Source organism: Musca domestica, unplaced genomic scaffold (assembly GCF_030504385.1).
Source record: "Musca domestica strain aabys unplaced genomic scaffold, Musca_domestica.polishedcontigs.V.1.1 42, whole genome shotgun sequence".
In the NCBI taxonomy this organism is placed as follows: Eukaryota; Metazoa; Arthropoda; class Insecta; order Diptera; family Muscidae; genus Musca; species Musca domestica.
In genome coordinates this window covers 5,760,731-5,776,970 of record NW_026712329.1, presented here as the reverse complement: position 1 = coordinate 5,776,970, position 16,240 = coordinate 5,760,731, and the positions used below count along the sequence as shown (strand labels likewise).

General features: G+C 36.4%; 2 protein-coding genes across 15 annotated transcripts in view; one reads left to right on the top strand and one right to left on the bottom strand.

The window, feature by feature from the left end:
• Window positions 1-16,240, top strand: part of LOC101898795 (sodium/calcium exchanger 3-like) — a 391,897-nt gene that overhangs the window by 308,036 nt on the left and 67,621 nt on the right. The window lies entirely within an intron of this gene.
• On the bottom strand, window positions 13,076-14,877 carry LOC101898620 (membrane-bound alkaline phosphatase). Its single transcript, XM_005187784.4, has 2 exons — window positions 13,596-14,877; window positions 13,076-13,533 (listed from the first exon to the last, which is right to left on the bottom strand). The coding sequence occupies exons 1-2, from the start codon at window positions 14,835-14,837 to the stop codon at window positions 13,189-13,191; spliced, it is 1,587 nt and encodes a 528-aa protein (XP_005187841.2). The 5' UTR covers window positions 14,838-14,877; the 3' UTR covers window positions 13,076-13,188.

Genomic DNA, 16,240 nt, shown 5'->3' with positions numbered 1-16,240 from the left:
TAAAACTTAAAATGCTAAAAAAAATTAAAATTATAAAATAAATAAAAATTATGGCGTTTGACTTTGTTGCAGTTTTTTTATATCACCCTCTACAGATAATTTGTTCTTATCTTTCATCTTTCATTGTCTCCATCGGTACTCCAAGAAGAAGCCCTTCCTGAATTTTTATAAAACTAACCGATCATTGGCTATAAAGTCTTCCTTATAGTTATGCATAAAAACTTCCCTCTACCATACACAACGACTCCGTTCTGTTTGTCTGAAAAAGGTTATTTTGTAATCAAATCGTCAAAATATCAAATGTTTTTAAGGAATGTCTCATTATTTTTGTCCTACTGGTAACGCAGAAGTATTCCGTTTTAATAGGTTATTCACCTCATACAGCTCCCAAGTTTTTTCTGGGAAGTCATTCGACTCATCAAATCATTTTTAAGAATTATTTATTTTTTTAAATTTCATTTTCTTTATTATTTTCTAACTTCATTTTCTCCCTTTCTCTCTCTTTCTAGGTAAGTTCATAATATTTATGTGGAAAAGAACCGGTAAGCCAGTTAGGATGCATAATAATCGGTTATGGCCTTTTGGAACTCAAACGTAAAAAATGCTGTTTAATCCCAGACTCTCATTTAAAATTTTAAAAATCCGTTCGCCTCTCTGACTGTTATCATCCACATCGTATACAAGTATGTTAATTTTTAAAGGTATTTCGAGTAAATATCCAAAATGAAACCTTTCGGTTTTTCGTATAAAAAATTATACATGTTATAATTATCATGAATTCAAAAACATTTTGGTATATTACCTATGCAAAAATTATTTATTGCATGTCACATTAAAGTTAAGGGATCTCAAAATTTAACACACACATCTTTAATGGTAATTTTAACACCCATTTCATTTCCTTGAAAGGAACTTCATAGCTAATTATATAAATCACAAAATTGTCCAATACATATTTTATTTTTCGGCAGGAAATCCTTTGTCTTGTGGCCTATTTGATGAAATAAAATTTCTTCTCTTTCCCAATGTGTAGGGAGGAGGCGGAGATTTCGTCTCCTCCCCCAAGTTAGTAGGCTAATAAAACTTAAAACAAAAGTTCTTCTTTTCGACACGCAAAACATCCTCAATTGTGTTCGAATAATAAAACCCAAAAGTAGCTTTGGGATTAAGAGGATATTCCCATCGAAACCCCAAAGGCAAACAAAACTTTTAATTGCTATCAAAAAAAAAAAAAAAAACTAAGCACTGAATGTTTAGTGCAAAAGTAATTAATGTTAATTTCAGTTTTATGAGAAACGATGGTGAAAAGCTATAAAATTTGTATGCCACATTTTGGCTACACAATCAATGTTGGACCCAATCCAATGGCGGCATTTAACACCAACAGAATTCGGAAGGAAATGTGCTTAAAGTTTCATGGAATTTAAGGGAAAATAAATTGTAGGCAAGAATATGTATTGGAGAGTGGTCTGTGAAAGGTCTGCATTTCGGAAGTTCGAAATCATACTTAAAAAATAAAAATGTAAAATAAAATCCATTTCAACTTCATGTCTTCAGTTTATTTATAAAAATTAGCCGGCCAACTCAATTTTTTGCAAATATTATCTTCCGGACTCCCCTTTTGGACGTCTAAAAATATTTGTGTTTTGCCGTCCTCACTTCTGCTACTGAAACAAATTGCCCAATTTCTTTCATTGAAATACTCCTTATTATTACTTTGACAACGTTTACTTGTGGCCGACTTTCTGTTAGTCCACTACAAAAAATTCCTTCCGTTCGTATAGCGAGATTCCCCATTGATTTGGGTTTTCAGCTCAAAGATTCTTTTAATGGAATACAAAGTCTTCTTTCCTTAGGCTTTATGCAGAATAGTTTTCTACAACAAATACCTTTTCCATATTGCCTGCAGAGCACTCCACATCTAAATAGAATACCTTCTGCATATTTATGAGCTACACCTTTTTACCGCACCTTTTTGGCATATGATTAGAAATATTTAAATTTAAATTCAAAATTTATTTCAATTGTAATTCTGAATTCGCCAATTTTTAATTCAAATTGTCACTAGTCTATTAAGACTTTCTTTCCCTCGTCTATGGAAACTCCCTGATTCCGCTCGTCTACAGAGACTCCCTCCGTGTCAAGGAAACTCCCTACTTCCGCATATCTCTAAAAAAAGAAAAACTTTCTGCTTTAACTCGTCTATATCGAGATTCCCGGCTTCAGCTCGTCTATAAAGAGACTCGCTCATAAATAGAGGCTCACTATCAGCTTGACCAGGGAGACTCCCTACATCAGCTTGTCCATAACGAAACTTCCAACTTTATCTTGTCTATAAAGAGACTCCCTGCCTAACTCACCAATAACAAGACTCTATGCTTCATCTCCTCTATGAAATAGGCTCTCTGGTCAAATCTCCATTTAAACTCGTTTAGAAAATTCATTCATAACGACTCACTGACGGCTCGTCTATAAGAACTGAATGTCGGTGAAGAGACTCCCTTCAGCTTGCCTATAGAGACTTCTATCTGCTCCCCTCCTGCTCGTCTATAAAGACTCCCACCGGTTCATCTATAAAGACTCCCTCACGCTCACCTATAAAGACTCCCTCACGCTCATCTATAAAGACCCCCTCCGGCCCATCTATAAAGACTCCCTCCGGCTCGTCTATAAAGACTCCCACCGGCTCGTCTATAAAGACTCCCACCGGCTCGTCTATAAAGACTCCCACCGGCTCGTCTATAAAGACTCCCACCGGCTCGTCTATAAAGACTCCCACCGGCTCGTGTATAGAGATTCTCTCACGCTCATCTATAAAGACTCCCTCACGCTCATCTATAAAGACTCCCACCGGCTCGTCTATAAAGACTCCCACCGGATCGTCTATAAAGACTCCCTCCAGCTCGTCTGTAAAGACTCCCTTCCACTCTTCTGCAAAGATTTCCCTTAGCTCTCCGATAGGCTGTGATGCCATGCTCTGATATAAAGACTGTCTTCTTAAATATTTCATAACACCCTTCTTTTAGTCTAAAAAGTAAAAAAGCTGTAAGTTCGGCCGGGTCGAACTTTGAATACCCCCGCTAAAATCATCAAAATAAAAAATATATGGAGGTACCGTTATATGAGGTCTATAAGAAGACGTGGACCTACACAGACAATTTTCTGTCATATGCTGTAGTATCCATTACGAACGGACGGACATCACTAAATCGACATAGAATTTTAGGCTGATCAAGAATATATTTACTTTGTGGGGTTTAAAATGTATATTTCGAGGTGTTACAAACGGAATGGCAAACTTAATATACCCTCCATACTATGATGGAGGGTATAAAAAGGGGATATTTATACATTGCTATCTATTTTTGTAGACATGAAGACCTATATTTAATATCTCTTTTCTGATCATCTGTGAAAATTTCATTCAAATTATTCTGTAAGGATTTCTCTCAGAACATCTAAAAACTCTTTTATTGTGGTTACATATCACCTGAAGACCTAAATTTAAAGTCTCTTTTCTTATCATCTGTAAATAATTCATTCACATTTTTCTTTAAGGACTCCCCTCAGGATATCTATTTTTTTTTAATCATGGTTACATATGAAAGACTCCCTTGCAGATCACTTATAATAATTTTTTCTCATTCTCAACCAAATTTTAGTAGCTTATCCTGCTGATTTTCCATTGGAGCACAAAAAATATCTTTATAGCCTACCGATTATCTTTATAGAAGTTTGGCTATTAAGATTCTTTTTTGTGTTCTCTCTCTATGCAGTCTGTATCTCTTCGGGACCAAAAAAGTTTCCTTTTTTTCAGTTTGGTATAGAATGACTTCCTTTAACTCGCCTTCCTTTCAGTAAAGCTCCTCACCACTGCCTTCATTTCGTTTTTGAGGTTCGTTTAATTTTGTTCTCCTATGGTATTTTAGAAATATTCTCATTTGTATTTTCCATTCACATTTGCGGTGACCACACTGGCATGCAACGCTAATTTCACTCTCAGCGAATCACAAAGTCCGCCATGTTGACCTAACCTTATTTCCTAATGCCGTTTTGAGGCAAGGCATACACAATTATAGTTAAATATAAATATGTGTAGAATATGTAGCATGAAATCATTTCAATGCTGCTGCATAATATCTTTGTATGTGTGGGAACTCGTGTGAGCTAAAATCCTTTATTCACTCACACACATTGAAACATATAAAAAATTAAAATTAAGTTCTAAAAAAACCAAGAACCCAGGAAAAAATACTTTGCATGTAACTCTGTTAAAAAGTTTAGTTGAAAATAAAAAGAAACCTGAAGCCAACAACAAAATTGAAAGTTAAAATATAAAAGAATAAAATACATATTAAATAAATGCAAATTGCTATTTCTTTATTGCGACGTCTCTTTTCACCGAGGGTTAGGAAGGCAGCAGGTTGACTTCTCCATACAGATGTTGGAGGTCATTGGTATGCAAAAAACAAAAAAAAAAAAAGCAAACAAGAAGAAAACCTCAAATGACTTCTAGACGGAAGGAAGTGAGACTGAAGATAAGTATTTAAATCAGTCGTTTGTCCATCATGAAATAATGAATTTCAAATTAGTTCGACTAAGCATTCTAATTCAGGGAAAAATGAATTTATATGAATAACTAGCACAGTTTAAAGGATATGTTAAAGAAACCTATATACTTCCTTGTAAAGACCCCCACAGGTCTTCTAGAATCACTCCCTTTAGCTCATCTATAAAGACTCTCTTCAGCTTGACTATAAGGACTCTCTTCAGCTCGCAAATAAGGGACACCTTTCAGCTCGCCCGTAAAGACTTCCTTCAGATCGCCTATGAAAACTTTTTTCAGTTCGATATCTCATGCGTCTAATTCAATTTTTGGTCAAAAAAATATTATCCCCTTTCTTCATTGCCCAATCGAGTCATAATTCATCTATATCGGGCCATGGTGCATTTCCAATTTTGCCCGGATGCAGGAAATGATATTATGCCACCATAGTAGTGGTAGTAAACCTCATTTTATTCGTACGTGCAACATATGCTGCAACTGCAGCACATCACCGCCACCACCACAAAACTCATTTATATGCAGGACTAGTTTATGATGCTGAAACATGCAGCAGTAATTCAATGGAATTGGAAACCTTCAATTATGACTAAGAGCCAATGAAAGAAATAAGCGGGAAGCTCAACCTTTTAAGTTCAGGAGAGAAAAAAAAAAGAACATTTAAAATTTCTAAAATATAATTATTGAAGGCGCTGGCAAGTTTTTGGGTCATTTCTTAAATAACTCTCAATTTCCATAATAAAATATAGTAACACGAACTGCTAACTGGAAATTTAAAAACTGAATGCACCTTTCGTGCATCGTGAATTATAACCCTCAATTTGGATTTTCTGAAAGTAAAAGCAAAAAGCCATTAGAGGAAATAAATAGGCATGAGTGGGTGTAGACAAGAACACCCTTAGAGTGGTGTTACCAAAAGAAAAGGCAACAAAGCATGAAAAGAAAAAACGAGTGGAAACAAAATCACTACCCCCTAGCCACAAGAAAAGGGCCTCACAGGCATTCGTCTAACCAGGCAATGGCAATGGCAACGGCAAACGTCTAAAACATCATGGTCCAAACCCTTCGCAAAAGAATGGGGTTGTGTTTAAAGAACCTCAATTTGATTTCAACTTTCTTTTTTGTTATTGCCTCTTTGGTAGTAATGGATGTTGTTGTTGTTGTTTTTGTTGCAAACAACGAGGATAGCGGTCATTTGTTCTCAATGAATGTACAACATGTAAGTGGGCTTGTAGTTTTTGGTATACTCTGGTTTCAATCATGCAAAGATTTGTAAAACTGTTAGCAAAATGGTGGTATGGCTAGTTTGTGGAAAGAAGTTTGTAGGCTTAGGCGTGCACTCCGCTCCTATGACCAGAAGTATGGCATGACCTAAAAAGTGTACATAAAAGAAATCAGAGATAATAGCTGAAAACTAGTTCTAGTCTTATATCAGACATTGACATAACTTGGTAAATATCAGTATTTGAACAATGGGCATGGAAGTGGGGGAAACGTTATGCTAAACAAAATTTTTAATAGAGGAGCTTAAAGAAAACGCGTTTTAGTAGATGAACCGCACATGAAAAGAGAGTCGCAGGAAGTCATTATAAACGAATCGATAGGACTCTTTAGTCGAAGGGAGTATTTATCAACGAGTCGAAGGATGTTTTTGTAGATCAGACGAAGAAAGTCTCTTAAGGCGATACAAAGGTAGTCTCAATTGGCGATCCTGGTTTCTGAAGAGTGGACCAATGGATATAAATATTGCAACGTACTTAATTTGGACTATATCGACTACGTCATTCACTTTAAATGAAATATGTGATACATTTCGGAAAATGTTCATGAGGTTCAATATATTGTGGATATAAGTATTGAAAATTGTGACCTTTTGTGGAGGAGGCAACATAAGGGCTGGGCCGATAGATATCTGTTAAACCAGTTTACATGTTGGGATGTGTGATATTTGAAGAGAATCGGATTCTTATTTCGCATTTTATGAGCGTCTTCGATATTCAAAATGTTGAACTCTTTATAAAGGTGGTACTCGAAGGAGGAATTATTCAAAATTTTGAACCATTGTGTTGGAGGAGTTTTCATATATTCCATCTTCATACCAGACCTTTTGTTGATAGAAATATTGGGATGTGCCGAGTTTAAAAGGAATCCAACGCGTTTTATTAGCTTCATGGTTATTCAATGTTTTGGCCCGTTGTGGGGGAGACACCGGAAGGAGTGAACCGATATTCCAATCATCTCAGCAAATCTTGTGTCAGTAGAAATATTGAGTTGTGTGAAATTTAAAGAGAATCGGATGCTTATTTCGCTTTTATGAGATATACGATTATTTAAAATGTTGACCCCTTTGTGGCGGAGATACCAGAAGGTATCTGACAGACAGGCGGTCGGACACCCCTAGATCATCTATAAATGTTCTGAAATGGTCCTGATCCAAAGAGACCTAGGGTATAAAACCGTTATTTCGACGAGGCCGGTTTTGGCCGCATCAAATGATATATACCATCTGTAGCCGTATGGCTAAGGGTATACTTAAGTATATGCAAGGGATGGAGTGGATGTTTTTCAAATGAACTGCAAAAGGGACAATCTTTATAGACGAGTTGTGAAGACTGTAGTGTGAAACCACTTTAACAGCTCCCATAGACAGATGATACTAAAGATAAAGTCAAACTTACATAATTTCACTTCAATAGGACTTATAATGATTGCAACGGACATCCTGAGGAATTTCACATACAGGGTGAGTTGAAAAAACTGCTGTCATTTCAAAGCCACTCGTCCGACAGCTGTTACAATTACTCCAGTGACAGCACATTATATTGTTTACAAGCATACAAAAGCATTTTGGTGCGAATTTTTCAGAAAAAAAGTTGTTCGTAATGGAATTCAAGCGTGATAGTGTGATTTCGTTATATTTGGCTGGAAAATCAGAAGTGGCTATCGTTAGATAGCATTTAAATGTGAATAAATCTTTTGTGTCTCGTACCATCGCTTGTTACCGTGATACTGCTAGCGTAGCCCGACGTCAAGGAAGTGGACGGAAGAAAACAGCAACATCAACAGAAATGGTTCGAAAAGTAAAGAAGCGACTTAATCGAAACCCCCTTCGCAGTGTCCGAAAAATGACTCGTGAGCTAGACATGTCACAATATACCATTCGGTAAATATTGAAGAATGAGCTCAGAGTAAAGCCATTAAAATTTCGAAAAGTGCATGAACTTACACCGCAATCGTAAGAAAATAGACTCAAAAGAGCTAAAGAGTTGCTACACTTGGCCAAAAGTGGTGAACTGCCGAATTTGGTTCTCTCAGATGAGAAAACATTCGTTGTCCAACAGTTTGTAAACAAACAAAATGATCGTGTTTACTTGCCAAAGACGACAGCTGAAAATGTGCACCTTCGGTAGGCCACCAGAACTCAAGCACCGGCCATGGTGATGGTGTGGGGCGCCATAACAGCCGATGTTCGCTCTCCACTCGTATTAATTGACCGTGACATCAGAATAAATGCCGAATATTATCGCGAAAATATTCTGGAGGGTGTATTAAAGCATTGGGTATGCAAGCATTTTGGCAGCAGACCATGGACATTCCAACAGGACTCAGCACCATCGCACTCAGCATGCGCCACCCAAGAATGGTTACAAAATAAGGTTCCTCACTTTATTTCCAGTGCACAATGGCCACCAAAATCTCCGGATACCAATCCGTTGGACTATTGTGCCTGGATTATTTTGGAAAACAAGGTGGGCACTAAAAAATACCAAAGTGTCGTTCGCCTTAAGCAAGCGTTTCTCCGGGAATGGGCTAAAATACCGCAGAGCAACATTTGGGAAGCGTGTGACGGTTTCATTGGCCATTTGGTGACCAATTCGAACATATCTAAACTTATTTTAAAATTTGTTGCTATTTCCGACAGTTTTTGCTTTCATTCAATAAAATTTAAAGAAAAACATAAAAAAATGATGGCGTCTGATTTTGTTGCAGTTTTTTCTATCTCACCCTGTATATCAGGCTAAGGTCACATACGAAATTTACAATGTTGCCCCACTCCTTCCGAAACACCAATGGTCAACACATTTAATAATGATAACGCAAGTCAAAATTTTCTGAGGATACACATTTGTCGCAAATCCGACTGAACAATTTTAAATTGTTTTTATTGAAATTTCCAATTGTTTATCATAATTCGATCTTTTTTCAAACGCCCCTCTTTGTGTCATCTATTTCCTCTCAATCTCCCTCCCTTTCTGGACACCAATTGCCCCACATTTCCAGCCATTAAACAAATTCTATTAACGTTTACACCATACAATTTGTAATTTTATAAAAACGAATTTAAAAATTTCCATTTTTTAATCACTTAATGGCGCCCAACACTAACCAGCTGCCGCCACAACCACGCCAACGACGCCGGCACCAACCTGTGTTCAATTAAAAGGTCCTGCCAAATAATTTATCAAATGTCATACAATTTATAATAGACTTCCTTATGTTTTATGTTAATCAAATTTGTTTTTTATCAGACAACTAGATCAAATAAATTTCCTTTATGCATGTACGGAAACAGCAGCAGTGGAAAAAATTCTGGAAAAAAACAAGGAAAATTTAATAAATTTACCTAAGAGGAAATTTTATAATTAAATATAAAAAACCCAACACATTCACACAATTTGTTGTCCATTAACGTTGTTGGGCAGTATTTGGGTAAAATGGCTGGCAACAAGGGAATATAAAAACAACCTTGTGAATATACATACATACATACATATATACCTGCCCGTCAGCCTGCATATGTATGTTGCAATGTTTGTGTATATGACCAGTGAGTCTTGCATATGACCTATATGAAAAAATATATTAAAACATTTTGCGTGTTCATTGGTAAAAATAAAATCAGAGGAAAAAAGTTTCTCTCCATACACATAGGTTTGTAGTTGTGTGAGTGTGTGTTAGAAAAAAAAAATATTTTTTCTCTGAATTAATTTTTTTACTGCATTTGCATTAAAATGGGGGTTTACATTTGTGGTAGTCAAACATATGGGGCATATAAAATGAATTATTTTTTTTAATTTGATAAATAAAAATGACATTCAAATGTATTGGGTCCATTCAAAATTTTCTACCCACTACATAATGATGTGCAGAATACGAAAACCGAGGATTCGAAAAATATTACCAAAAAAAAGACATTTTTAACAGAAAAACTTTTTTTATTTCGGTGCATGCTAGACCTTATTTCCTTTCCTTTGAAGCATCCATATTGTATGTATGTGTATGTGTATGTTGCGTCTGACGGAAGTCAAGGGAACATTGCGTGTCATACATGTTAACATGCTATGTATGCGACCATAAATACGCACATGTATTGGCCAAAGTGTGTGTGAGTGTCGCTGATTGTGTGTTTTTTGCTAACATGCGACGCATCCGTAATTTTTAATTACTTGGTCAATATTTAATTTGTTGAAAGTTTCAAACACGATTTGCGATAAGAAATGTATGTTTTTTTTTTTTTCGAAATTTATGGTCATAGATTAAATCGGACATAAAGTCGTCTAAGATTCTTTTTGGTTCCTCTGAGAAAAGTATTTTATAATTTATCAAAGGGAGAGGTCAGTGGAAAATGCCTTAATTGATCTGCAGGAAGGCAAGTATTTCGAAGGACATTGAAAAGCAATAACAACCACGTTTATAGGAACTTTAAACAATTGTCGGCCTTAAAAAATATTTTTGTATTAAAGATTAGAAATCATGTTGTTGGAAAAGAATGTAAAATACACGACTATTAATGCTTCAAATAATTTAAAAGTCCACGTTCACCAGTAAGGAAAAGTCAAAAGTCGGGTGGGACCGACTATAAGATACCCTACACCTGTAGTAGAGCTCGCATAACAAAATAATTTATTTGAAGTAGATCATATATCATACCTACTATCAACTATTAGCTTTAGAGCAGCTAAAATTTGGTTCCAGAGGGAACGAATGTATGGCAGGCTTATCAAGGCCTAAATCGATTTTCACTAAATTAAACGGATACATTTTAATCTTTTATACCAAAAAGTATTGCTATAGAGTGCATGATATCACTTCGAGAAGGAATATATAAAAAATATATATATATAGGAGCCGAGTTTCACAAAATGGATACATACGTCCCAAAATGCACTACATTTGGACTGATATTAGCCAAATAATTGCACAATAAACTTGAAATCTGATTAATGATATATATGGAAGCTATATCAAAATCTAAGACGATCTCGACAAAACTTGGCAAATGTATTTCTAAGCTCTATAAGATATCTGGTACAAAATATCATTGTTGTCGAAAGCATATTACGAATGTGAGGAACTTAAAAACAAAATCGAATGAAACATATATATAGGAGCTATAGCTGCATCTGAACCGATCTTGATACAATTTGGCAGAGGTATTCCACGGCTATATCCGATATCTGATACCAAACATTATTCTTGTGAGGTGCATATTACGAATGTGGGCACTTTAACACCAACTCGGATGAAAACTAGCTATAGCTATATCTGAACCGATTTTCTCCGAATTCGATTTACTTGATTCTAGACTGAATTCGGTCGGATGTACCAAAATTCAGGACTTTCTGGAAGATGTCGGCCATTTGGTGCACAATTAACCCGAAATCGGTTGAAAATATATTTTGGAGCAATATCCAAATCTGAACCGATCTTAAAAAAACTTGGAGCTATAGCTATTTCTGAACCGATTTTCTCCAAATTCGATTTACTTGCTTCTAGACTGAATTCGGTCGGATGCACAATTAACCCGAAATCGGTTGAAAATATATTTTGGAGCAATATCCAAATCTGAACCGATTTAAAAAAAAAAATTTGGCAGAGGCTATATCTGAAGCGATTTTCACCAAATTCGATCTACTTGCTTCTAGACTGAAATCGCCTGGATGTGCCAAAATTCAGGTTATTTGGACTTATATTGGCCATTTGGTTCACAATTAACCCGAAATCGGTTGAAGATATATGGGAGCTGTATCTTAATCTAAGCCGATTATCACCAATTTCAATAGGGTTCGTCCTTGGGCCACACAAATATTGTTTACAAAATTTCATCTCAATCGGATAATAAGTGTGACCTGCATTTTGTTCACAAAAATACGTAGGCAGACGGACTGACATGCATAAATCGACTCAGAAAGTGATTCTATGAATATTCTCAATAGTAACTATGGGTCTATCTCGCATCCTTCTCCATGTTACACACAAATGCACAAAGATATAATACCCTTACCACTATGTGGTGTAGGGTATAAATATCCCCAAAGAAAAAAATCTAAAAGAGACAAATCGCACGATCTAAGTGGCCAATTCTGGTCGCCAAACGCAAAATAACACGTCCGGGAAATTACTGCCTTATTTTCATAAAAAGGGGTCCAATGATTCCTCCACTCCACAAAACATTTTCTGAGGTCTGTGTCGAATTGAGGTGAATGGAGTTTGAACGACATCATCACGTACAGCTGCGATATTTTCGATCGAACTGGTCGAATGCGCGCTGTTGTCTTTACATTACTAACAGACTTAGCTTCGGCAATTTTTTAATTAATTACTTTACAATTGACTCTTTTGGAGCATTATTGAATGCAATTTGAGAAGTCTAGCCAAAAATTTTCACAATTTTGACAAACCATTTTCACAATGATAATTTGCCGCCATTCGACTATTTGCCATTCCCTTCACCAAATTTAGTAACACTTACTGCGCATATCCAAAAAAATCTACATCTCTATACCGATAATGGTTGAAAATTAGTACTATTTAATACTTTTTGAACAATTATAGTAAGCTTTTGTAAAACCACCAACAAATTCCTACACTACAGATACCAACAGAGACCTAAATATAAAATTTCAGGATTCTAGCCTTATTCTTTCACCCTATTCTAAATTTAGCACCACTAATTACTTTTGCAAACTACCGCCACAAATTTCAGTAATCTGAATATCTAATTTCAGACATCTTTATCTTTATCCCCTCACGCAATTCCAAGTATAGTACCATTTAGAACTTTTTGTGGTCTTGCAGTACACTTTTCCAAAACAGGAACCGCAATTCAAAATTTCAATTTTCAGTATTATTCGTTGACTCTAAGCCGAACTGTTTCAAATTTAGTACAGTTCGCGCACTTAATATAATATAGTACCAATATATATAGTATCATTTTAAAACTTTTCGTAACTTTTGAGTTGGAATTTCCAATAACTCGTTGACATATCTATCCTACACTCGGTCGTGACTCTCATTCTAGGCTTCACCACTCTCGTTCATTCCGTTTATCAAATACGAAGTATTTCATTTTAACACTTTTCGTACCCTTTCAGTACGAATTTTCAAACCCGAAAACCCAAAAAAAAAAGAAATATTTATTGTTGGTTCTTTAAATTTCACGATTGTTATCATATGACACTTCAAGAGGTCTTTCCTCGAAATGTGTCTAATATCGAAAGTTGACAGATATTTCCACTTTATATTTAAAATATCACGATAATCGTTGAAGTTTTATTAAAATATAATATATAATTTATATATTCTTCTAATATACATTTTTTCCGGTTAATAAAAATATCTCTCTATTTGCGAGTGCACATTTTCAAACCGGAACCCAAACACGATGCATAACCCATCATATGGGGTATAGCATTTTGTTCATATACACCGGTAAACAAATGAGACCATGGTCCCGAGGCATATACACCGACATCTTCACCGCCATGGGTCTCATCTTCCAGGGGCCAGGCAGCTGGGAAACGATCATAACGATCACCAGTTATAACTGTGGTTGGATCCACACGCTCGGACTTTTCAACATCAAAGAAACGATCATAGCTGGGACCATTGGCATAACTCAAGGTCATATAAGGCTTTCTGTCATCCGGATTGGCAGGAGTCTGGCCGAAAATATCATTGCCACGTTTCTATAAATGTATTGCAGTATTAATAAAATATCAAGGAATTGATTGTACAAATGCCAACTTACTGGATAACCATTGTAGGAAAAGGAATGCGAATGATCTGCAGTTACCACAATCAAGGTGTCATCTTCACTGGTTAGCTCCCTTGCAGCAGCAATGGCTTTGGAGAATTCCACAGTTTCATCCAAGGCTATACGTGCAAAATTCTGGTGATGAGCCAAATCAATGCGACCACCCTCAATGAAAATAAAATAGCCCTCATCGTTTTTCGATAGGAATTCAATGGCCTTGCTGGTCATTTCCTCCAAAGTGGGTTGATTGGTGGTCTCGTCGGTCTCCAAATGATACAGCATGTGATCGTCTTGGTATAGACCAAAGACACGATCGTAATTCTTCAAATCGGCCGACATCAGCTCATCACGTGTCTCAACATAGAGATTACGTGACCCGTCCTGGTTTTTGAATTGATCCACCAAATTTAGGCCATCTCCACGGCGACCATTGGCATAGAGACGGGAATCGATGAAATGCTTCTTGCCACCACCCATGACAAAGTTCAATTTACTACCAACCTCGCCATTGATCAGCTGATAGGCAATGTCTTCAATGCCCTTGTCAGAACCACAAGCTGTCTTGACTTCTTGATCGTTTTCCCAATCGCGATGAGCAATGTGGGCATAAACTCCCGAAGGTGAGGCATGGGTGATGCGTGTTGTGGTCACGACACCAGTACTTTTGCCAACATCTTGAGCCCACTTGGCAATGGAGTACACCCATTTCTCTTTATCTTGACCCTTCTCACAATCGCCATACTCCACATCACCATTCACGCCTATGGTGCCCTCTTGGGCTTTTACACCACACAAATAGGCCGTGGCAGTACAGGCCGAATCTGGTACGATTTTATCCACTGAATAGGTCTTGGATAAACCAGTGTAGGGGAACTCATTGAAGGACAATTGTTTCTCCTCACCACCCAAAAGATTGCGAGCTGCCGCCACTGTGGTTAGACCCATGCCATCGCCCAAAAACATGATCACATTTTTGGCACGCTTCTCATTGAATGTAGATGACAATTTCTTTTGGATGAAATCTTTGCTCAAATTACGCCAATAATCGTTGGTATCTTCTCCGGCCATGGCCCTACTTAAGGGGATCTTTGATGCGGGGAAGTCAGGATGCATACGACGATCTTTGCACTCCTCATCATTGGCACTGCATTTTGGTAACGCTCCAATATTCTGCACCAACAGCAGGGAAATAGCGAGCCCAAGGGCTAGCTGACGAACGTTGCTTGACAACCACATGTTGGCCAACGTAAGACTCAAGGCAAACTGAGTTAAGAGGTCTCTGTTTAGAACCAAAGAAGTTATCTTCACAAATATCAAAAGAACTGCATGGACAGGCCATAAACAAAAATCTCTATGCGAGAGATTAGATTAAGGAGGGTGTATTTTTCCGATTAACGTTAACTTATCGATCGACAGAGTGTATGTGTGTGCCGCGGTCAAATGGGTTACACCATTTCAGGGTTTTTTTCAAAGCTAATAAATTCAAAAGAGGTTTCTGAAGAAATAAAAATTTCAATTAAAACATTTTAAGGAATATGGGCCAGAAAGTCTTCTCCAGATTAAAAAAAAAAAACATTTCAAAAGGAACTACCAGATTTTGTGCTATTGGAATTACAATTTTCGAATTTTGAAACAATAAAAGCTGTGCGGGATTTGTGATCCATCGGGCACATTACTGTAAATTGAAAAAAATTACAAAGATATTTGAAAAAAAATATTATTTATGGTATCACTGGTATCACCTACTGTTTCAATAAATATCGGTAACGTTGTAAACAAAGAAAATCGTATGTGTCAAATTTAAAGTTGCTGGGAATTATTTCTAATAATTCACACACACGATACATGCACGGTAACCAGGCAACTTTATCTGGCATAATCTAACAAATGTTTCTATACTTAAAACAATAAAAACAACAACTTTCTTAAAATATCTCTTAACAAGTTTAAGAGTATCGGTCGGCATTGCCGACATATTGATACCCTCAGCTTTTATCCGTTTATTAAAATATATTTTGACATGTTTTATTATTATTCAAAATTTTGACCCTCTATAAGAGAGCTACCGATTGAGTAGAACAATATTGTCCATTTCCTTTATGACCTTAGACTGATATAATCATTGGAGGTGACATCCTTGGATAATGGAAGTGGGCCCATAAATTGCATATTCTGATTAGATCTCTTGTTGGTAAAGGTAATATACAAGGTTTGAAGAAAATCGTTGACATATTTCGCATGTTATGGGAGTTATAATTATTCACAAATTTGACCCTTTGTGGGGGAGGTACCAGAAAGAGAGGACCGATTTTTTATATATCCATAGTAGATCCTGTGTAGCATTAGATTGATTCAAGTTGCCTAATGTTTGTTTAATCAAAATATTGATGTTTGTTCAATCAAAATATTGATCCGTTGTGGTGGAGGTATCAGAAGGAATAAATGATTCCACCCGTTCCTCATACCTGATCTTGTATAGGTAGAAATATTGGGATGCGCGAAATTTGAAAACAGTAGGACTCTTATTTTACATTTTGTAATAGTTATTATTATGCAAAATGTTGACACGTTGTGGAGGAGGTATTATATGGAGTTGGCCGATACATTCTATCTTATTCAAAATTTTGACTTTTGTGGAG